At 41.9% G+C, this 24960-nt stretch overlaps 1 protein-coding gene across 1 annotated transcript in view; it reads right to left on the bottom strand.

Moving 5' to 3' along the window:
• The window catches only part of AGBL4 (AGBL carboxypeptidase 4), a 1459638-nt gene that overhangs the window by 647083 nt on the left and 787595 nt on the right, over window positions 1-24960 (bottom strand). The window contains exon 6 of the mRNA XM_075003244.1: window positions 3582-3621. Within this exon, the coding sequence (XP_074859345.1) occupies window positions 3582-3621 (40 nt within the window). The remainder of the gene's footprint in view (window positions 1-3581; window positions 3622-24960) is intronic.

Raw genomic sequence — 24960 nt, forward strand, 5'->3', positions numbered from 1 at the left:
AATCAGCAAAAAGTACACTAAATCCCACATATCAGGTTCTTCATGGAAGGAACGTAGAAATATATTATTCTCACCAGAGGAAATTAATTAGGCAACAGTCATATCTATGATTTAAAGTGGTAAAATATGTATGGAAGAAACTAAAGCCAGCTTACAAAAATTTAGTATATCTCAAATTCATGACATTAAGACATATTTAAAGCACAGCATAGGAGATATTACAGGGGAAAGAATATTTTAAATGTTAGGGTTTAGTGCCATAAAATTCTGTCTGATGAATTTAAAAAGAAAATCAAGTCTTTCTTTCATACAAGTGCCATATATTTTAGTGAGGACATGCTCAGAAAATCACTACGGTTTTTTGAATCAAATCCTGTAACCCTTTACGTAGAATGTGTATATGTATTTACCTTATTATTGGATGCAAACTCCTTAAGTGTTCTGAGAAAAAACTAAGTAAATCATGACTAATAAACTAAGGAGTTAGCTCTTATTTTATTTTTCCTTTAAAATGGAAATGAAAAAGACATAAAATGTTCTATATTTGATGTAGACAAGCAGGGCACTATGGGATATTCAATTACCCCATGTTTTTTAAATGTATTCAATTTACTGCTTCCAAATGGAATGGGTCTTCTATATATCTGAGAAATGTACACCATTGCTGCTGATGAATGTCTCCTGACACTGCACTGATTTCAAGAAAAGTTTACTTTAAATTGGAAGTAGAGAGGCTGATTGGGGACAAGATCAAGCCCCAGTGAGGGATGAATCAAAAATAATTCAAAGGAGTATTTGTGATGGAGTTTCTTGGCTGCTCTAACATCTCAGCCAATTGAAAATCGATAGGTTCAATCACACTTCCATTCCCACTAACAATAATTTTTTTTAAAAAAATGCAACTTCCTCAACGACACGGTAACATTGTGAGTATTCTCAAAAACACAAACAGCCAGGTAGAAATCAAGGTCAGATTTTTAGCTAGTGAAAAATCAGCTTATCTTCACCGTGAACTTTAGTCAGTTTATGCTGGCAGAAGCACTGACACTGAAGTCTGACTTCACTAAAAACCATTGTGCAGAGTTGGCTCCAGATCACATTCAGAGGCAAAGCTAAGTAAATATAAAGGAAATATATGTTGCTGAAGCTTCACCTCCTTTAAGCCCCTCCTCTCACCAAATGTATACTACTTCAACTGGGGCTCAGTCTAGAACATGGGATGTGAACCCCTGCCCTGTGGACCAGACCCGGCCCCGGCTTGTCTAGATCTGGACCCTGAGGTGTGGGCTCCTGTCCATAGCTTCATGAAGTCACTGCGTCCTGCTTTATACTTGCATTAGGCCATGGGAGAAATGCAACGATTGATGACAATCATTGTCAAGCCACAGGGGATTTTCCTATTGTAGACAGGACTAGCTGAGTGATACCCACAGGAGCCTACCAGCCTTTGCACAGGATGGAAAACAGAGAATTTCTAGAAAACTGACAGCTAAAACAAACTGTTTGGCCCCTAAATCAGGTCACTCAAAGTACACAGTCATAAGTTGCATCATGTTTCTCTAAAACCAGTCCACTGCTAACAAAGCATAAAGACAGGCTTCCTAAATAAAAATATAAAAAAGTGACAATATCTAAATAATTTCAAAGGCTAAAATTTTGAAACATGTGTGCCTAAAGTTAGATTCCTAATTTCACATTTATCTTGGGATTTTTCAAAGGATCCTAAAAAGAGTTGAATTCCTAACTTCCTTAAATTCTTTAGAAAATCCAAATTTTAGATTCCTAAATGAGTTTGGCTTGAGGATGCTCAACCCTCTCGAACACAAGGCCAAACTTATGTAAACAGCTGCACTCTAAACTGAATGAATCTTGGCCCAGTTTATTTATTTTAATGCTTTAGAAAATCAATGGTTATGGATTTCTGGTTATTCAACACACCAAAATACAAAAAATGCCCATCTTGAAAAATGTCTGGCAAGGAAGTCTTTTTTTTTTGGAACTCAGCATTCCTACCTATATAATCAGTGGAAACCATCTTCATATGTGCCTGTGATGATCCTTCTAACTAATTGCTATGTTGCTGTGCAAAACTGAAAGCTCTGAAGTGTTAGATATTTACTGTAATCACATCTATGGACAAACTCAGCTTAATCAACTCTTTTATTACTCCAGTGAATGTTACATCAGACATCACAGTTAAGAAGGTATAATAAATACAACTTAAACCAATGTCCCACACTTAAATGATTTTTTTTCCTCTCCAAACCTCCTTTTCTCCTATGTAAAAGGTGGTGGACTTTAGTAACTTTATCCAAGATCTGAATGTTTATTCTGATTATGACCTTCTGGGATTTTTTTTTCTTTAGAATCAGGGGACGCTGAACATACAAACTATGAAAAAATGTGTTGTATTTGCCCTTGAATTTGTAGTCAGAGTGGTGGCAATGGCTCTCTTTCTCATTGTCCTGTTGCTTTTATCAGCAAGTGCCCCAAGCATATATTAACATAATTGCAAAGTGTATGAAAAATCAACATGCAAAAAATGTGATGCAACTGCCAGTAGCCTTAAACATCTGTCCCAACAAAGTGTTTCTTTTACTCCTTCTCTCATTGATTATTATTTGAACAAGGTTAGGCAAGGAGAAGTCATGTCACTGATACATACGTTTACAATCTTGGAACAATTATTGATGCAAAGTTGTCACCCAAGCAAAATGTCATGTTTTGCCCAATCACCTGTGACATCTGCTCACTTTACTATCATACTCCCAATTAAAGCCAGACAAAAAGATAAAGATACATTTAGAACTGACAGACAGAAAAATACTAGTTACCAAAGCTAGTAGCAACTGGTGTTTCTCTGTTGCTGGTGGGCAGTCAACCTCTGAGAGAAATTCAGCCAATCTTACTAAAGAAACTAAACAAGAGCTTAGATCAAAGAGAAATCTCATTCACCTGGCCTGCATTTCGGTGCCAACAAAAACACCTTCGAAAAAACACTATGCAAAAGATATACTACTTTTATGACTAAAGACCAGAAATTCAACCTGTAACACATTTTGGGTCTTTTCCTTTGCCAACAAATAACAAAAGTCATTACCAAGAAGTCTGCTTTGAACGCATTTTATTTTTACCCCGACATTTCTGAACAATTTCTTTTTTCAGAATTAAACTGCATATTCTACCACCAACAGTGCATGGTAAAAGCCACTGTCTCTTTACACCCCTTGAATATATTTAGCGCTGAAGAGAGTAAAACTTACATTTCTGTGATACAGGAACATACTTTGTAAATTCTAGGGCATCTACCCTGCAGACATACCTCTAAATGTAACCCCAGGAGGCTTAAAGAAATATCAGCACTCAAATTCATAGAGTAAAGCTCTAAAGAGGCAGCTCTGTGAAAGGATAACTACCCGGGGCTTTGCCAAGCACAATATAGCTGTCACTTGTTATTATGTTAAAGATTTTCTGGGGAACAGTGTTTTTCATTTTGCATGCCAGAGACAAGGGGGAAAAGCCACATGTAGACAGCCGTCTCTTTAAGAAAAGATAAAAGCGGAATCTTGTAGCTTACTCACCAGGGTTGGTTATAGTCAGCAGGTCAAGTTGCCGTTGTTGCTGAAAAGCAAATTATAAAAGGAATTGTTAAAAGGGAACTAATTTCAGTGGGTCATCTTAGACATGCAAATAAAGTGTTCTGACATTTATACTGGAATCAGTTACAAGTTACATGGCTCAGAGTAACTATTTTGGATGGGAGCCATATGTACCCTCCAAGTAAGGAAAGTAATCTTGTTAGTCCCTTCAGTGGGGTTTTCTTTACATATCTGAGTTAGGTTTTTGGATAAAAATGCAAAGACCTGTGCCCATGTGTGCTTTTAACTTGCTTCTTCAAATCAAAGGGATCCTTGGCTGCACAGAGAACAAGGCAACAAGATGTGTAACTCTAATTCTCTTGTTGATCAAGTCATTGCCTCACAGTCTGGAGGTTACTGGGTAAACAAATAATTGTAGTCCCTTGGGAGGAGATTTTCAGGTACCTGAAAGGATATGAATGGCTAATTCACATTTATTTTAATACAAATTGGGCACTGAGATCATCTTATCTGGCTTTGACTATCTGAGTCTATTTCTATATTTGTCAAGTGGGTGTGATTGTTTTTTTGCTTTTTTTACCTTTCCCTGCTGGGATGTTAAACATTAATTCTTTGAACCCAATAACCTCCAAACTGTGAGGCAATGACTTGGCTGAATAGTGAAATTAAAGTGTAAAATAATTGGTAAGTCGTATAATAAATTAGAAACTGATGAAAGGAAATACTTGTTCCCATAATGCACTATTAGTAAGTGGAATTCATTGCCTCAGTATTTCACTAAGCCCAAAAGCTTAGCAGTATTCAAAAGAAGATTAGTCACTGATATGGATAACAAGACTACCCTCAGTTAGCAGCATATATTAGAAGAAAGAAACACTGGTATTGGAGGAGATTTAAGTTCTCATGATTTGGGGCATAAGCCAACTTCTATCTAGTGAGGTTTAGGAAAAATCTATCCCTGGAGATCACTGTTTACGGCAGGATTTCTGCACCTGCCTCTAAATCAGATGGTAGCCATGAGGACAGGATACTAAGCTGCATAGACCATCAGTGTGATCCATTACAGAAATTCTCATGTTTTTATGGTATTATCTTTTTCAGCTTTTGCACAGGTTAAACTTCTATTCTACAAGGCTTTCTATCACCACAGTGGCTAGACAAGTTTATGCTTTCCTTTTCACAAGTGGATTGTATTATTATTTTTGACTTGCACTTTTAATATAGGTTGAAGCTCTCTAGTCCAGAACATTTCCATCTGTTAGCATCCATAATTCAGCATGATTTTAGTTTGCTGGATGGCCACTTTTCATGGGAGTGGTTAAGCTTTCCTGTGGTCCCATAAAATTTGTTCCCAGCCATCAGTCCTGACACTCAGTGTTCTATGCTGTTATTTAGCTGTAATTTATCCCTAAATGTCTCCTCGGAGTCCAGTAAGCAGTGAAAGTGTTGGTAATGTGCTAGATAATCTTGACCTCCCATAGTCCAGCAAATTCTCTCATCTGACACTGATCAGGTCCCTAAGGTGCTGGACGAGAGAGGTTCAACCTGTCGTTACTATCCCCTTAAAACTCACTATGGCCAACATTTATGTGTCTAGCTGGTTTCACAGAATACACTGTCCACTTTAATTTCTCTCTCCTAATCTGCTCGATAATGTCTGTGTTACTTTCATTTATTGTCAGGCCTATTGATCCTTTTCTAATCTAATTCACATCATTATACTCTCTTTATTCTTCTGGTGACAGCTGAAAGTCCTTGAAGAGGAAACCATGTGTCAGTGACCCCTACAATGGACATTCCTCTCTGGAAAGTCTTCCTGATTAAAGACCTTCCCTTGCATAGGGCCCAAACTTGTGGAATCTTTGCAGGCAAAACATTACTGACTGAAGTCACTGGGTACAATTCATCACTGTTGTTCACCTGTGCAACTTCACTGAACTTGCTTGATATATTATGCCCATTCATACCAGTGGAGAACTGGCTGCATTGGGTGCTTTCTCCGCATAGGACTCTGGGACTGACTCTACAGATAGCGTGGTTGTCAAGCAATAGCAAGGAGCTGAAATTGTTTGTAGCATTCTCTTTACAGTGTGTGTTTATGGCCAGCTTTTGTGTTTTAACTAGGTCTATCAAACAATTAAAAATGAATCAATTAATTATGCAATTAAAATAATTATGATAAATTAATTGTACTGGTAAAAAAGAATCATTTTGGATGTTTTCCACATTTTCAAATATATTTATTTTGCTTATCACAAAGATTGCTAAACCAGTTGCAGTGAGAACAGTGCTCATTTTATATTTCTTAGTATTACAAATATTTCCACTGTAAAAACAAAAGAACTAGTATTTTGCAATTCCCTCATAACAAGTACTGTAACGCAATTTCTTGATCATGAAAGTTGAACTTATGGGAAATAACACTTCCTTCCTCTTGTTTACCATCTCACTTGAAACTCAGAAAAGGCTTTTGCATAGCATTGTTGTAGCTAGCGCCACAAGATATTTACATACCAGACACACTGAAGATTCACATGTCCCTTCATACTTCCATCAGCACTCTAGAGGACCCATGTCCATGCTGATGACTGTTTTTTTGTTTTCAATAATGATCCAAAGCATTACAAACTGAGGCATGTTCATTTTCATCATCTGAGCCAGAGGCCACCAACATATGGTTGATTTTTTTCTGTGGTGGTTCAGGTTCTGTAGTTTCCATATCAGTATGTTGCTCTTTTAAGACTTCTGAGAGCATGCTCTACACCTTGTGCCTCTAAGGTTTTGGAAGGCCTTTTCAGATTCTTAAACCTTGGACTGAATGCTGTATCTATCTTTAGAAATTGCACATTTGTAACTTTGCAAATTTCGTCAAATCTGCAGTGAAAGTGTTTTTAAAATGAATGTGTGCTGGGTCATCATCAAATGGTGGTATAAAATGAAATATAAGGCAGAATGCAGGTAAAACAGAGCAGGAGATGTACAAAAGAGTTCATTTCTTTAACACGTTATCATCATGGAAGCACATCTTCTGGAATGGTGGCCAAGACATAAGGGACATATGAATGTTTAGCATATCTAGAGCATAAATAGTTTGCAACGCCCGCTACAGAAATGCCATGTGAATGTCTGTTCTCACTTTCAGGTGATATTCTAAATAAGAAACAAGCAGCAAATTTGTCTGTTTTAGTGATTGGCTGAACAAGAAACAGGACTGAGTGGACTTGAAGATTCTAAAGTTTTAAACTGTTTTGACTTCAAGGGCAGTTATAGAACAAAAAATCTAAATGCGTAGGTTGCATTTTCATGATAAAGATATGATATTTCATTGTGTTGCATTATAGTGCTTATATGAGGTGAACTGAAAAATGCTGTTTCTTTTATAATTTTAGAGTGCAGACATTTGTAATAAAAATAATATAAAGCAAGTACTGTACACTCTGTATTCTGTGTTCTAATTTAAATTAATATATTTGGAAATGTAGAAAAACATCCAAATTCTATAATACATTTCAATTGGTAGTCTACTACTTAACAGTACAATTAAAACTGTGATTAATTTTTAATCACAATTAATTTTTGCATTAATCTCATGAGCTAACTGTGACACACTGACAGCCCCAGTTTTAACTCTTTTGTATCATGCAAAAGACTATGTTGAGTACAGTTTCACTTGTACTTCCTAGTACTGACAACTCTCAATACACATTCCTATGTGTGGCATGAGGAACATGACTTATCTTGGAGCATAAGCTTTCGTGGGCAAAGACCCCCTTCATCAGAATATCTGTTAGTCTGTAAGGTGCTACAGGACTTCTTGTTGTTCTTGAAGATACAGACTAACACAGCTACCTCTCTGACACATAACTTATCTTGGTCACTTTATTATGAACACTAACACCTGGATTGTGTTTTGTCCTGACACTGATGTACCAGGTGGTGGAAGTGGGAACCTTCCCCTGATTTACATGGCCTTCGTAAGTCTCATGCATAGATGTATGCTCTCTCCAGGGAGTACGGGATCTGCATTCCCCTAACTCTTTGTGACTTTGGAGGAAGAATCATAGGCTAAGTCTATACTGGCAAAATAAGTCGATTTCAGATATGCAATTCTAGCTATGGCATTTGTGTAGCTAGAATCAACATATTTCCGTAGTGAAGACAAAGCCTCTGCAAGCTCCTGTAGACCTTCCTTACTCCACATGATAATGTGGAATACAGGGGTTGACTGCCGACCCCAGAGAGATCAATTTTGCCACGTCTTCACCAGATGTGCAAAATCAAACTCCAGAAGATTGATCCTGACTGGGTCAATCTTCCGGTTAGTAAAGACAAGTTTTTAGTAAAGCTACTATATTTGAAGGTATGCAGCAACTGGCTTCACTCTCCCATGCAAGGCCGTGCCTAACTGGCACAATGAATCCTTAAGGCTGGTGCTCCACTAACCCCTCATGCCGGCAGCTTGATGCAAATGAGCAGTCTCAAAAATGCAAAATGCCCCCATTTCCATATCTGATTAGCTCATTTGCATATTCATAACAGAAAACAAGCAGTGAAGACTTGGTTCTGCCAGCAAAAGCTGCCTCTGCCACCAGCCTCTTATTCCTGGAACAATCACAGGGAGCAAGCAAACTGCAGTGCTTTTAAGTATTTGCATAATACCGAGTGTAAATTGAGCCTTGCTCCTTATTTGAGTCCCTTGGCATCATAGGCAAATAATAAAATATGAAAAAGAACAACATTTTGTTATTTCAAGAAAACAATATTGTATTCTGTAGGTTCAATATAATCATAGGTCATATCCTCAGCTGATGACATTTGTTATATCTTTATCTGAACATTGGTTGAGGATTGGTCCAAAATGCAACAAAAATAACCTTTGATCTTGAAAACTTTTGTGCATGTGCTCACTTTTAAGCATGACAAGTCCCACTGACATCCAGGGGCCCAGTGGGATAAAGCACTGACGTTTCACATCTAGAAACTAACAGCTCTAACAGATTTGAGATGCAACAGCTAGATTCTTGATTGCGGACTAGAGGCAGCAGAACCACAACTATTGCCTGTGTTGGCAGAGGAATTCTGAATTGGCTCACTCTGCCCTCTTCTCCCAGGGCCATTAGGAATAGCTGGAGTTTTACTTTAAATTGAAAGTTTTCGTGTAAATATATACAGTGTTTTTTTTGTGCCAGCCCCAAGTACTGGCACCTCAGCAGGCCAAACTGCAGGATCCCTGGCTGGGTGGTGGGGAACCCTGCCAGCCCTGGGGATGGGAAGAAGCTGGAACATGGAGCCCAGCTGGCAGTTGCAGCTGTGGGAACCCCACTGGAGGATGGGAACCCTGCTGCTGGGAGCCAGCTGGGGCACAGATTCCTACTGGCAGCTACAGCCCTGCAGACCCAGCTGGGGCTGGAGGAACACCGGCAGCCCTGGGGCATGGAGCGCTGCTGGCAGCTCCACTCCTGGAGACCCATCCAGGGCCAGGGAAACCCTTGTATCCCTGGGTTGCAGGGCCCTACTGGCAGGTCCGGCCTTGGGGACCTTGCTGTAGGGCAGGAGTCCCCAGCAGCCCTAAGGTGGGGAGCCAGCTGAGGTGTGGAGCCCAGCTGGCAGCCCCAGCTGCAGGAACCTTGGAGGGGCTGGGAGGGGCTGGGAGCCAGCTGAATACCAGCTCCACCTTTTTTATTTTACAAAAAAAAAAAAAGAAAGAAAGAAAAAAGCACTGCAGATATATATGAACCCAAGGAAAGGGGACAAAATGCATTTGTAAACTGTCCTTGTAGAATGCACAGGAAGCCTTCCTCTGCAGATGCAAATATGGCCTCCAACTTCTGCTGTGTTTCCAGATTTCAGAGGGCAGGCCCTTCGCAAATCCACCCTCCCATGGACCAGGTTGATGTTATCAAACTCGAAACCCAGGGGATACAATTAATAATTAATATTTTAAATTCTTTATTTAATTGAAAAGGAGAAAAGGAACAGAAATAACAAGGGATTTTTCTCAAATATTAATTGAATAATCAAATCAGAATAATCAATTGGAGGGCTTGACTCAATCCTCTTTAGCACTGGGATGTGCAAATTGCATCTCTTTGCACCATCCAGGATCCTAGTACCAGAGGAATTCCCTTCCCTAAACCATCTCTCCCAGAACACATGTGTTAGAGTCTTTATCAGTCTGATAAGAGCCACTCAGAGATTAGACTGAGTCAGTACATCCTTCAACCTTACCCATCCCAAAAGAACACAAGCCGCTATTTCAACCATGCTGGCTCCCTGCAGGCCCCAAGTCAATTAGAACCACAGAAGCTTCCCCTTTTGTGGACCTTTCTACTTTTGGTGTCATTCAGAAACACAGACCCTGTAGGGCCTCTGGCCCTGCATTCTATCTGTTAATCACATTAACTTGCATAAAATTAACATAAATCATTAATAAATGCAATAAACATTGATAAAGAGTAATAAATCATATTAAAATGCATTGAAGGCAAATCATTAATAAATTAAGCATTAATTTATTTAACAAACATTAATCCATGAGGCATCAAGAATAAGTTATACTTCAAAGAATCAGTTGAAAAGACCTCAGTCTAAAACCTTGAAAGGTGCAGAATGGTCCCGGCTGCACTGTCAGAAGTGATTATTTCTTGCTATTTGATTATATCCAGCCATACAACTTCCATTTCAGGTTACACATAGAAATTAACCTGATTGTATTCAATTTGAAATAGGCCCAGATTTCATTGGCCAGAACCTTAATGGCACCACGCTTACACTTAACACAGTTGAAGAGAGTGAAAGAGAAGGGTTAGTCAAAGCAACCTTTTCACTCCAACAGTCACAGGTCAGCCCTGAATCAAAAGTTCCCACAATTCTAAGCCCTTCTTGCTCAGCATCTATCCCCCTGTCCCAGCAATCCAACATGACCCCTAAGCAGGAAATGCCGGTGACGCAAAGGCAACTACTGTGCCGTCCAAACTTCCCTAGCTTTTCAGCTGTTTGTGGTACTCATTGGCTTGCTGGAAACACTTCTGAATGGAGCAGGAGTCTGGAATGAACCCACTCCTCTGATCACTGTCTAATGCTCAGAGTCTGGGGCTAAGGACAGCATAAGCTTTAAAAACAAGACAGTAGGTGGCAGTGGCAGTTTGGTTCCCTTAATAACCACTGTGCCTGCCTCAGCACCCTGCCTGTGTAATGCCTAACTCCACCATGGTCAGGCCCTACAGCCACTAGCTGTTCTTTTATTCAGAAAATGCCACAAGGGTCTAGTTATAAGGACTGCTGCTAATTTGTAAGGACTTGCAGAAGGAGTTGAACAGTTGAAAGAGGCTTTGGAAAGCATCAGTTCTGATGAACCCTTAAACAGTAGAAGCAGTCCCCAAAATGAAGAAAACCAGGAAAAAACACTACACTGATTGTTTCTATTTTATGGCAATAGAGTTCCTCTGGTTTCACACATGAAGTCTTCTCTACTTGTATATTACTCCCATTCAAAGTGAAGAATTTGGGCTTAAATTGTGACCAAAAATTTACTAAGTCAAATCCTTTTAAAGTGCATTAACTGACCATTTAAGGGTGTTTTATTTAAAAATCACTTTAACTTTTCTTTCCATTCCAAAATCACAGGCTTTTGTTCAGACAATGCAATAGGATCTCACACTTTCTGCTTCCTCTATCTTAGCCACTAATGTTTCATTATTTCAAGGCAAAATGAACCAGTCATCTTGTTGACACTTGACTGGGAGCTTGGTAAATTGAATTTGCTCTAGCCTACTACCCAGAATCAATTATTGGTAATATAGGTTTGTGGAAAAAATTATAAAATACCTTGGATATTCTATCACTCATGTTCAGAGCTCTAATGAGCATCTGGAACCATTTTAACAGTGACCTCTACAGCTATTTGATCTCTGCAATATGTTGTAATTCGATTCCGATGTAGAATCAGAACCAAGTCCAAATGATAAAAGACAGCACTGAGCCAGTGAATCACTTTAGTCATTTTTCCATTTCAAATTAATATTTGACACCTGCTTATTTTTTCACTAAAGTGCTGGGGTAAGATTTGTGTCCCTTATTTTCCAGAACCGTTGGCAAACAAGTGATTAGAACAGGTTTTTTCCTGTAAAGTATTTGCCCCCAAAAAACAGCAGTTAGGCATATACATTCATTAAGAGGCTCCTCTTTGCTTCCTGGGATCTTGCCATGTTCAAAATCTATTACAAAGAATGGACATTTTATTGCAAACTGAGGATAAATGGAAAGAGCCTCTATGTTCTCTGCAGACATCTCTATGGCAGTTAGCCATATCAGGGTTCCTCCAGGGACTAATAATAAATGCAAATGAGAACAGTGAAATTGTGGTGTGCTGCCAATGTTCTTATTAGGGCCCTTCCACAAGAAGATCTGTGATAATGCACAGCTTTCTGCCATGACTGACACATTGAAAGCTGGTTTAAAGAGCTGCACAAAGAAAGTCATTTGCAGTGCACACAAGAGGTATTCTTGGTCTTACAAAACTTAAGAACCACACTACATATTAAGTGCCATTTCTCGGGCACCTTTTCTGCTATGTATGTATTTACATAGATACAGACAGAGTATTTTCAATAGCATGGGGCATCTGAGTTTTCATTGACACACTCACAACAAAAATAACTGTTATAGCAGCTATCTCCAATCACAAGCAAGAACTATACAGCAGGCAAAGTTCTCAGTACTGGTAGCTATGGACTTGTAGCTTACCATACGCAGGCAGGGTACCACAGCAGACTATCTACATACATCCAGATCAGATGGAAGAGCAGGTTTATAGTACTGAGACTAAAGGGCATATTAACCAACTCCATAGATTTTACCCAAAATGGAAAATGCATGAGTGAGTGCAGAGAAAAAATCCAAAGGGAAGCAGGACAAGATCCAATTGCCACTGAAGGAAAGAGAATACTTCCATTCACTATAATGGGAGCTAGGTCAGGCCCTTAGAGAAGTTTATATGCACCTGTAGGAAGTCCTAGACCACCCGGCCCTTGGCCTACGGCGGTCGGCAACCAAAGAGGGGTTGCAACACCGGCCCGCACTCAGTTGGGGCAGTCAGCAGTTCCCAGTGCAATACAATACAGGACCCAGCCCCTCAGTCCAGGGCGGGGCAGCAGTTCACAATGGCAGTACAAGCCCAGCCCAGCCCCCAGTCCAGGGTGGGGCAGCAGTTCAAATAGCAGTGCAAGCCCAGCCCAGCCCTCAGTCCAGGGCGGGGCAGCAGTTCCCAATGGCAATACAAGCCCAGCCCAGGCCTCAGTCCAGGGCGGGGCAGCAGTTCAAATAGCAGTGCAAGCCAAGCCCAGCCCAGCCCTCAGTCCAGGGCGGGGCAGCAGTTCAAATAGCAGTGCAAGCCCAGCCCAGCCCTCAGTCCAGAGCGGGGCAGCAGTTCCCAATGGCAATACAAGCCCAGCCCAGCCCTCAGTCCAGAGCGGGGCAGCAGTTCCCAATGGCAATACAAGACCAGACCAGCCCTCAGTCCAGGGCGGGGCAGCAGTTCACAAGGGGTTAGCTCAGGCCCAGCCCTCAGTTTGGGGCGGGGCAGCAGGATAAGGAGGTTTAAGCGCAGGCCCAGCGCAGGCTGGCCCTGTCAAGGAGGGGGTAGGGGGTCGCAGGCCCTCCCACTCCACTGCGACCCGGCCCGGGGCCCTGGGGGTCGCTCACACACGACCACGGCAGTGGGGATCCAGGCCGCAACACACTGCCATGGGTTCGGGAGCGTCGTTCCCCGGGCCACTTCCTACCTCTACCTCCACTGGCGGAAGGTCCCAGTCCATCTGGTCAGGGGGTCCCTCTAGGTCGGTCTCCTCCAGGTCATCCACCTTCGGGGGCTCCGGCCAGTCGCCCATCTCAATGTCATTGGGGTAGTCGGGCGGCGGTAGCACGGGGGACCCGCAGCGATCCTGGGCCTGAGGGCTACAGTGGTCCGCTGGGCCTCTGTGGCAGGCCGCTCCTGGGGCTTCTTCCCAGGCGGGGGGGTCTCCGCCAGCATGAGGGCCCTGGCAGGTCTGGGAAGTCCGGGTAGTCCCCCTGGGGCATCTGGATTAGGGGTTGTTGGAAGCCGCTGGGGGCTTGCTCCTCCGGCCTGGCCAGGCGGCAACAGGCCCTCTCCCCTTGGCACCGGGGAGCTCGGGCAGGCGCGTCCTCCCTGCCCGGAGGCCCAGCCTTTAATGAGCCCTGAGCCCTGCCCTGGGCTCTTCTAGCCCCGGGATCCGCCCTCTGATGGGCGGGCCTCTGGTATCCTAGCTCCGGGCCCGCCCACCAGGGCCTCTGAGTCTGCGGGAGGCCATACTGACTCACTACAGCACCGAAGTCAGAGGGAGCAAATTTGCCATATGTTGCATCATCTAGGCCATCTCCTGGAAGTGCAGGAGTGTTCTTTACAGAGTGTTTTCTACAGTTATGTCCAGAGTCACAAATATCTGAAGTGATGGTTTTTCTAAAACTCCCCTATAGAGATCACACCACAGTTTAATTCATCTCACTGTCAGGAAGCGGTTCCTGGTGTTCAATTTACATTTTTCCCTACTTGTCATTCAGCTCATAATCCCAAACCCACCCTAAATATAGTTGGTGTTTAGCTAAATAAGCCTTCCCTCTCACCAATGTTTACATCCGTCAAAAGTGCACAGGTATTCATATGCACCCTCAATCTGACATGCTCCTATAACTATATTGCCTTTTAAATCTTTGTGTTGGAGGCCAGTCTCACCCAGCCACTGATTTGTTGTTGCTCTGTCTTGAGCTCCATTCCATGTCAGATAAGAAATGGTTTGGATGGGTTACTAAGAAGCATTAACATTCACAATACTTCCTTGCTTAAAAAGTGTTTACATCCAGAAAAATCCTTAAAGATTAGCTGACGCATCTTGAAAAAATGAATCAAAAGGGTTTTCTTAATATAATTCTTATATACACACTATAAATATATTCTACAGATTACTTCCCCAACAGGTATTATTACCATTTGTATTATAATCATGCCCAGAGGCAGATGAATTGACTAGATTAGGCAGTGAGGCAGGTATTCATGAGTCCTAATCCCAGCTCTGCCACGGGTCTATAAAGCCTTGGGCAGTTCGCCTAATTTTCTCTATGCCTGATTTCTCTATCTGGAAGAATATCACAGTTGTACAACCTCAAAGGCATATTCTGAAGATTTTTTCACATTAGCCGGTGGTTTGAAGATGAAATATGGTATATAAGGTGAGTACATATTCTTAAGCAAACATATGTTCCAATAAAATCTTGGTTTCCCAAGAGTTCAAGTACTCATACAATATATTCCTCACCAAATTCATAAGTGCAAACCTGCTCACTTCACTGAGCCCATGCTGGCAGGCCTGATTCACTAGAGTTCACCATTTCATATGCTCTCTCCAGTCTGTACAAACATGTACAAGCCCAAAACTGTGGGCTGTCCAAACCGCCCTCCATCCAAAGTGCTCTTACACAGGCTGGAGCTGGCAGCAGTCCACCTGGTGGCCCAGACAGGTTGATGAATAAGGATTGGACCATCCAAAACCAGAAGTCTGTGCCTTCTCCCCAGGAAAAGTTCAGGTCTAAAAGGAGAAGGGTGGGAGTGGCCTATCAAGGCCCCCAATGGACCAAGACTTATGTACACATTTGAATTAAGACTGAGTGATCCCACTGAAGCCAGTGGAGTTTCTCATGTATTTATAATAAAGCAGCTGCTTGAAAGTTTCTGCTTGGAGCCCTAGTCGTCTTGGGGTTTTTTTGTTTTTGTGGTATGGAGGGGTGGCTTTTGTTTTGTGTAACAAAACCGTAGAGGTTTTTCATGGTTTGGGGTTTATTATGTAAATTACATAGCCATGGTCATAATCCTGTGTTGTGACATCAATTACTCTAATGTCTATGGAGATTAGTGTAATGCCACAATCACAGGATTTTGTCTTCAGGTGAGAAATAAGCAGCAGGAGCTAACAAACTCTCTCTGAAGTTTATTTATTTTGAAGAAACAGTAAACAAGAAAAAACAGCAGTAGGAACCATGCATAGCAAGAAAAGAATCTATACAAGATGGGTATCACTTCTTGGTTATTTGAAAGCTGTCTAACATTAACTATTACTAAATAAAAAGAAAGGCAATGAGACAGGAAAAATGTATAGATTAACAAAAGCAATTATGAGCACTGAGAATCCACCATTTGTTGGGGAAGGAGTCCAAACTATTTGATGAATGTTTAATTAGAAACAAGCATACCTACTATTAGAATAATAGGATATTGACCAGCTAGCAGTTGTTTTTATAAGTTGTTATACATATACCGATAAAAGGGCTTTGTTTTTCATTTTAAAACATAAGCAATTTTAAAACTCAAAAGCAAATGCATACAGGTTAAGACAACGTTCTGTACTTTCTCTAGGCACAGAACTCAGAATAAGCGCAATGGTGGCTCATATGTTTGTCCATGCTTGTCATTTCAGCTGTGTTCTTGATTTGTCATTGGCTGTTCACAACATAACCCATGGGCCTCTTTCACCTCCACACTGGATACTACATTATTAATTTTACTTTCTATAGCTGTAGTTTCTTGTTACAGAGACTTCTAAGTTTGTAAATATAGTATGATTTATTTAGTGCCTGCAGTTGATGTATCCAGATCCAGCTTCCGATTTGGGATTTAACTGGAAAACCCTGAGACAGTCAATTTCAGCTTGTGGGGCAGAACATTTTCTCCGCCAGACCACTGTTATTTTTTGTTGAACCCATCAAAATATTCATATTTCACAGATGAGGAAACTTATCTCTCCAAGATGCCACAGCATGACAATTTTTAGACTGGGAATAAAACTCTGATCTCCAGCTTCCCAACCAGATACACCACACCACACTATATTATCTTTCACCCCTCTGTGTTTTCCCCAGGTCTTCAAGGACTTTCACTCCAATCAGATTACCTGAAGCAGGAAAACATTCCCTATCTCAAACTTCTTCAAAGCACTACACATTGTGCTCATACACAAATGTACTATTTACTCAAATTATTGGCTAGTGAATCAATAAAGTGTAAAGAAACTACTCCCAGCAGACGAAAGAAAGAACGAAAGTTTCCTTTCTTGGTAGCCAGGGGGCAGCCAATTCAATCTCTCTAAGACCTCCTGTAAAAGGCAACAATTCAACCAGTTAATCAGGAGGCCTCTAGAGAAAGAGTGTTATGCAGTATTGCTACATTTTAAATTGGGAAAATAATTTATCTAAGAATCTTTCCCTATTTAATTTTGTCACTATCTTTGTTCACTGTGGCTATGTCTACATGAGAAGCCTCTGTAGACAGAAGTCACTGCAGAAGGGATTTCCCGGCAAAACTTCAATTGACAGATTGTGTCTACACATAAAAGGAGATTGAAAGAGCGATCCACTCAGTCAACAGAGAGTAGCCGGACTACCCGGCCCTCTCTCGACAGAACGACTGACCAGAAGTTCAGCAAACAGGGCTGACAGGCGAATTGGAAGCCCTGTCTGCCAACAAAAGGCATCTACACAGCTGTTTTGTCAACATACCACTGTCTGGAGAGGTGTGATACCTGAATAGGACGACAAAGTGCACTTTGCATGTAGACGCTCTATGGTTTTTTCCCAACAAAAGCCTAGTTTTGCCCGAAAAAGCCTCTCATGTAGACGTAGCCTGTGTGAAAAGCTCCTGATTTATTATGTAAAAGCCAAGACAATGTGATCAAAATAATAGTGAAAAGTTAAATTAGAATCCAGCATGCTTGAGCAAATATACAAACTTACCTGCTGCTACTATGGTTTCATCTAATTTCAAGCTTCATGTTTTGTTCTGCTTTCCTTTTACAGCTCATGACAGTAGGCTAGTTTTCCTCAAGAAAAGTGAATTTTTGAAAACTGAGGCTGCTGTTTGTCAAATCCATATCAGAAATAATGTTGAATGGCTCCAAATGTTACTCTTGCAAAAAACTATGTACTTAATTACCAGGACGGCAAGCATAGTCTGAGGAAATCATATGGCTGTATGAAGTTTGGGTTATCCCAGACATAAGCAGGATGAAAAATCAATCTTATTTGTCTAAATGAGACCTAATTGTTCCTTTGTTTTAAATAATTTTGAAGAAATGCATTGGTAATCTTCTATTTCAGGAACCCAAATTATTAATTTGAAAAATCACTGTAGCAACATTTGGCACCTGCTCCCACTCCCAAGGAAATCAAGTAGAACCCCAAATGACTCTAGTAATGCAGGATCAGATATCCAGGGATTGTCTACATGACCATTCAGTCTGCATCAAGCAGAGGTATGAATCTAGCTCACACTATCTTGCAACCGACTAAGTGACCATGCAGGCCCTGCCAATACACATTAACACTTGATTAATGTACTTTGACTTAGTCATCTTTGAAATGCAACTAGATCAAACTGCATTAACAAATTGTTAACATGTTTCAGCAAAGTCAACACGGACAGTTACTCTGGCCAGGATAGAGTCGCACACTAAGGCTGCTGCTACACTACCACTCTCCTGTTGGAGGTGCCATGGTAATGAAGAAATTCAAAGCAGGCTAATGCGGTACTAATATGCGTATTCAGCGCCTCATTACCACAAGGGCAGTCAGGCAAATAGACTTCAAATTGCAGATTAACAGTGAAGATGGGGGCAGCTTTGATATAAGTGTCCCACTTCGACATTCCCTTACTCTCACAGAATTAGATCAGAGTAAGGGAATGTTGAAGTGGGGCGCTTATTTCGAAGCTGCCCCCATCTTCACTATCAATCAATAATTCGAAGTGTGCACTTCGAAATTCAGGTGGATGCCATTATGCTAATGAGGCACTGAATATGTACAATATCACCTCATTAGCTTGCTTCGAATTACCTTATTACCATGGCACCTCCGATGGGACAGTGGAAGTGTAGCTAAATGCTTGTTCTGGAAGACAAGCCTTTAATGTTTACTACTTACTGACTGAGCAATTCATCATCACAACCTGTAAGGTTGTTCTGTGTTTGTTCAGCAACTAGCACAATGCAGGGCTCTGGTCCATAGCTGAGTATTCTATCCATGACCTCAAAAGAGATGATAAATAAAAATAATGTAACAATATGAGACAGGCAATGTTATCCACATATTACTGATGCAGGAACAGACACAGATGCTACGTAACTAGACTAAAGCCACTCAAAAATCCGCAGTGGATCCAGGATTAGGACTCAGGAGGTGCTGGCTCTCCATTTAATCCGACCCTTAGTGTTGCTGCTCATAAGAAAGCTCTCTGAAAATCTAAGGAAACACTGACAGTGATGTGCTTTGTTAGCAAAAAATATTGGCAGCATGTTTTGTTCCAGTAGTTAAAGATGAATGGTTAGGATGAACACTTCCCTGGCTCCTTGTAAATAAAGATACAACCTCTCATCAAGCCATATAATATCTTCCCTCTCTAGAATGGACCTATGGAATGGAATAACCTTTGGAATTGTACAGGATGTTTCAATGCTTTTATAAATGTCAAAAATAAGACTTTTTTAGTGCTATATATCACAAAATTAGCTCTTAGCCCCCACAAGTGTGTTCAAAATTGGTACTGATCCCATATATTCACGCAGGCTCAGCAGTTTCAACATATTCCAATCTCTCATCTCCAGTAACATACCAACAGCAAAATGTAGTGCCTTGAATGTTGAATAGAAATAGAGAGGGAGCCGTGCTAGTCTATACACTATCAAAACAAAAGGAAGTCAAGTAGCACTTCAAAGACTAGCAAAATAGTTTATTAGGTTAGCTTTCATGAGACAGACCCACTTCTTCAGACCATAGCCAGACCAGAACAGACTCAATATTTAAGGCACAGAGACCAAAAACAGTAATCAAGGAGGACAAATCAGAAAAAAAAATCAAGGTGAGCAAATCATAGAGTAGAGGATGGGGGAGGAAGGTCAAGAATTAGATTAAGCCAAGTATGCAGATAAGCCCCTGTCGTGACTCAGAAAATTCACATCCTTGTTCAAACCACGTGTTAATGTGCCAAATTTGAATATAAAAGCCAGCTCGGCTGCTTCTCTTTGAAGAGTGCTGCGAAAGTTTTTTTTCAGTAACACACATACCTTTAGGTCATTAATAGAATGCCCCATTCCATTAAAATGTTGACTAAGTGGTTTGTGGATCTGGAGCGGTTTGATGTCTGTTTTGTGCCCATTAACCCTTTGTCTAAGTGAGTTAGAAGTCTGTCCAAAATACAGAGCATCTGGGCATCGTTGGCACATGATGGCATACATGATGTTAGGAGAGGAGCATGAGAAAGTGCCCGTGATTCTGTGAGTAACCTGGTTAGGTCCAGTGATTATTATTATTAAAGACTTACAACCTATCCTTAATCAGGATGCTTGGTCTGTACTAGGCAGGTAAGTCAATTGCAGATATGCATTTCTAGCTACAGCAATTGCGTATCTAGAATCAATTTATCTGCAATCAACTTACCTGGCCATCCACACAGAGGGAGGTTAGTGTGAGAGTTTCTCCCATCAACCCCCCTTACTCCTTACGATGGGAAGGATTAAAGGGGTTGACTTTTGACTGCAGATCAGTCGATTTTGCACATCTCTACCAGACACATTAAATTGAACACCAGAAGATCGACCCTGTACAGTAGACCACTGAGTTATGGTGGGGTTGCGTCGTTCACAACCCCTGCATAACTAAAATTTTGTGCAAGTCGGGGGAGATAGGAACCAAGCAGCATCCTGATTCCAGATGCCCTGGGCTTGCAGGAGCTGGGAAACTGACCAGCATATGGTTGGTCAGTTTCCCAGGTCCTGCTAGCGGCAGGGAGCCAGGAGCCAGGTGGCAGCCTGGGTCCCAGCTCCCTGCTGCTGGCAGGAGCCAGGCACGTCTTCTCCCTGGCTCCCTCAGCTGGGAGAAACTGCATCACAGCAGCTCTCTGCCTACCAGACTCCTCAGATGGGGGAGCTGGGCAGTCAGTCAGAAGCAGCAGCGTGGTTTCTCTGCAGTGGGAGAAACCACACCACAGCTTCTCCCCAGCTGGGGGAAGCAGGGGAGAAGCCTCACCACAGCAGCTGTCTGCCCACCAGGCTTCCCCAGCTGGGGCGTTAATGTGAGTTAAGCGCAAATCAAAATTGCACATACTAGGGGATTACTGTACAGGTAGTATAGACAAGGTATATACTTCCACATAGTATAGACAAGCCCACAGAGTAATGCCACCTAGAAATATCTTTTAGAGGGAAACTGCATTGGATATTGCCCTTCAGTGCATCCTATTGCTCTTTCAGAACTCAATCCTGACACAGGCTGAGTTTCTTTGATTTCTATAGTTGGCAAGAGACTTGAAGATGGACATCACCTCACAAAATCAGATCTTGGGAGGCCAAAGGCACAGATATAAGTGTGTTCATGTGACAAATAACTACTCAGCCTAGTAGTAAATATACATACATGAATCTATCGTTAGTAATAGGCTTTCATGTTTCAAACCAGTCATATAGCTGGATAACTTAAAATTAAGTTGCATTTACCCATGAAATTGTACATCATACTTTTAAAATTCAGCTTTCAAATATTTCTAATTTAAGCCTTTTCCATTGCTTATTTCATGTTTCTTGTTTATTGGGAGAACACTGGATGGTCTTCAAAACCTCACTGAATATTCGCATTAATAAATTCATTTTCCAGATACCAGCAGCATCAAAGGTTACAGAGAGATGTTGTGAAAGCATTTCATTTCCCCAAAGAGTGAGCATTTTGTATTTCGTAAAACAGTTCTGGTGAGTCAAGAGTGACTCATGAAGAAATATCAGTCCATCATTTCAAACCAATTTCACAGTTGCAGGAAAGGTGAACAAAGTTTCTATATGTGAATAGGCGAGGAAAATTTATCCTCATTCTGTTCATGAATTCCATTGTGTCAGACAGCTATAGTTGTGGATTTTTTTAAAAGGCCAACACAAATGTAAATGTTTCAATTTATAGAGGTAAAATTAAGTGTCAGATTCCTTTCTCTTCCCACTGAGTTTAAATTGTTCTTTGGAGCACCAAAGAAAGAGATGAATTTTCCTTATGAAATGTGGTTCCAATACAGTCCAGCGGGGTAAGAATTGGGGGTGCTGGCATGCTGGGTCAGTGCATTAATACAGCAAACCTTTTCATCCGAGAGTCACAAGCTTCTCTGAGGAGGAGAGACATAAGAAAAAGTCAGTTTGTGCTTCACAGGTTGCATCCTGTGTGTATCGGTGTTCAGTTACAAGTATCATAAAATGAGAGATGCAACTGATTTGCATTCAAAAATAAATGGATGGTATGGCATGCCCAATGCACTTGGGCTGGGATTTCCAATAGAAGTTGAGGGAATTGGGTGTTCAAATCTCATTGAATTTCAGCCTGGGTGACCTGAAAACAACTGGTGGTTTCAGAGCTGCGCTTGAATGCAATGAAGAAGGAAGTCTGGCACACAAGAAGGTGAAGGGAGTTTAGAGCATATGGGACATCACAGAAAAAAGCCTGAAGTGCTGATTTGGCACCAGATACAAAAGATGTGATGAGGAGGGCAGCTGTGCAGGAACTTACATAGAAATGAGACAAAGTTCTAGTGAACTTTTCTTTTGTAATTCATAAGGAGATGAGAAGGAGGAACCATGAATTTCTGCCCTATGACCTACACAATAAACTTACATTCAAATAATGGTAACATTCTTTTGCAAGAGAAACAAAGCCCATTTTTACCTGCCCTGGCTTTTTCAGTAGGAGTATTTGGAATTTAGGGTTACCGTATTTGAACTTTCAAAAAAGAGGCCACCACTCTGACAGAGCGTATCTTGTATCAGTATCTACCAATTCACATTGTATTAATGTACTATATATATTATAATACATTAGTACAACATGAGTTGGCAGATACTGATAGAGATACACTCCCACTCAGGGGTGGCCTCTTTTTTGAAAGTACCCCTATGAGAGTCTCTAATGTTCTGTATGGGGGAATGTTGCAATGTTGCCATTGTGTCAACTTTGAATTATGTATGAGCTTTTAAATATGGAATTGTTCCTCTGCTTATGATGACAGGCACATTCACATCATATAAAATTGAGATGTGGGGAAATCTAAACAAAGCCAGTAAGTTCTGAACTGAGCCTAAAACATCTGCTGTGGTACTTAGGAATTGCAGCACATATGGTATATAGGAGCATCCAATATTTGCAAGCATGCTACCTATGCAGAGAATCCATAAAATATCAGAATCACCAGGTTTTGGATGTTTCAGTCTTAACTCTGAATTTCCTTATTTTAGTACATCAAGTTATTCTGGGGGTGGTTTTTCACTTCTTTTGTTTGCTTTGTTTATTTTAAGGTATACTGAAAGAGAAGAGAAAGACGGGTGCCATTGACATCCAATGGAGCTCAACAGTACTTAACATCCAGTGGTACATCCACTGTCCCATGAGAGAATTACAGTGGCAGAAGGGCTGGCGTCCGGCAGCCTGGCCAGAGTCAGAGTTGGAAGCAGCGGGGCCGAGGCTGGTGTCCAGCAGCCTAGTTGGGGTCGGAGCCAGTGGCAGCAGGGTAGGGCCAGCATCTGGCAGCCTGACAGGGGTCAGAGCAGGTGGCAGTGAGCCAGGACCAGCAGTAGGGGAGCCAGCCAGAGCTGGTAGGAGTGAGTCCAGCATCCGGCAAGTCTGGCCAGGACCATCAGCCCAGCCAGGCTGGTGACAGGGGGCTGCCTGGGGCCAGAAGCAGAGCTGGCAGCAGGGGGAGGTAGAAGGGGACCTCCCCAGGTCTAGTAATTCCTTTGTTCAGGGCTGTTCAGGTCCTGAGGTGCCAGACCAAAGAGGTCCAACCCGTCTAAGGGTGTGTATTCGGTTACATGTAACTTTTCCAGACTTCAGTCACTGGAGCTGCAATTTCCAATGGCAGGTGTCTGCCTCATGCTTTTTAAGTTTCAGCTAAAACAATTCAGTCATCTCCAAGAACAATGTTAAAGAAGACATGTTGCTTTGCCCATATTACAATCACAGGTAGGGAGACCACATTGCCCTGGCAAATATGGGACACTGGCCTCTGGGGATGGGAGCAGGACTGCTGTCTCATGTCAGGACTCATTGGCGATGGGGGCTGCTGCTCCAGGTTGAGGCACGAGGGATGGGGGCTCTACAGCCTCCAATGGGAGTTGCTTCTCCTAAGTGTAGGGCACCAGGGAATCAGTCGCCAGCCACCAGCTGCCCTGTTGTAGAGTTTGCCAGCAGTGGGGGATGCCGCCATGGGGTACCAGGAAATGGGGCAGCTGCCCCACAGAGGAGCTCCCCTGCAGCAGGAACTGCTGCCACGAGGTGCAGAGCTCCAGGGAACAGGGCAGCCAGCCAGTGGAAGAGCTACCTGGCAGGAGAGGCTGCCACCCTAAGATACAGGGTGCCAGGGAACAGGACCCTGCAAAATATGGGACAATTTGCCCATTTCATCTTTAAAAATTCTGAATGCCTGTGAGACAGCTTAAATAAGGGACAGTCCCAGTAAAAACAGGATGGATGTTCATCCTAATCTTAGCTCTCATCTTTTTCAGACCACTGCACAGCTTTCAGGAGTTTGATTTGTCTGGCATAACACCAATTTTCACTTCCCTTAAAACCAACTTGCCTACAAAATCAGGATTCTCAAACGCTGGGTCATGGACCACTGCCTGGGCACCTGCACATGAGACAATGAAGGGCTGCACTCATAATTAGTGGAGTCACTGAGGAATGGCTTCACTAACTAGTGCCTGAATCTTGCAGAAGATGCACATGTAACATGAGGTGGTGGCCTTGGGGAGAACAGTGGATAGATGAGACGAGGCACTGAAATGAGATGGGGGACATATGAGGTAGGTGGGGAGGGTAGTGAGGTGAGAAGAGGGATTGGGTGAATTTTGGAACAGGCATCTAGGCTGCATCTACACCACAGTGATCTTTCAAAAGATGATCTTCCGGAAGATCTTTTGAAAAAGTGCATCCACACACAGAAAAGCAGATGGAAAGACAGATCTGCTCTTTCAATAGAGAGAATCCACACAGCCCCCGCTCTTTTGAAAGAAAGGGCCAGGAATTGAGAAATCCAGGGCCGTGAGGACTGCTTTTTTGAAAAAAGGGTCTGCAGAGTGTCTGCACTTGCTTTTTTTCCAAATGAGCTTTTGAAAGGAGAGGCTCTTCCTGATCTGGGAGTGGAAGAGGGCTTCCAGAAGAAGAGACACATTCTTTCAATTTTGGATTGGAAGAGCTCATTTTGTGTGTGGATGTTCCTTGAAAAAAGAGACTGGTTTCCCAGAAGAGCTTGCTAGAGTAGAAACAGTAGAGACAAAGA

Source organism: Carettochelys insculpta, chromosome 9 (assembly GCF_033958435.1).
Source record: "Carettochelys insculpta isolate YL-2023 chromosome 9, ASM3395843v1, whole genome shotgun sequence".
NCBI lineage: Eukaryota > Metazoa > Chordata > Testudines > Carettochelyidae > Carettochelys > Carettochelys insculpta.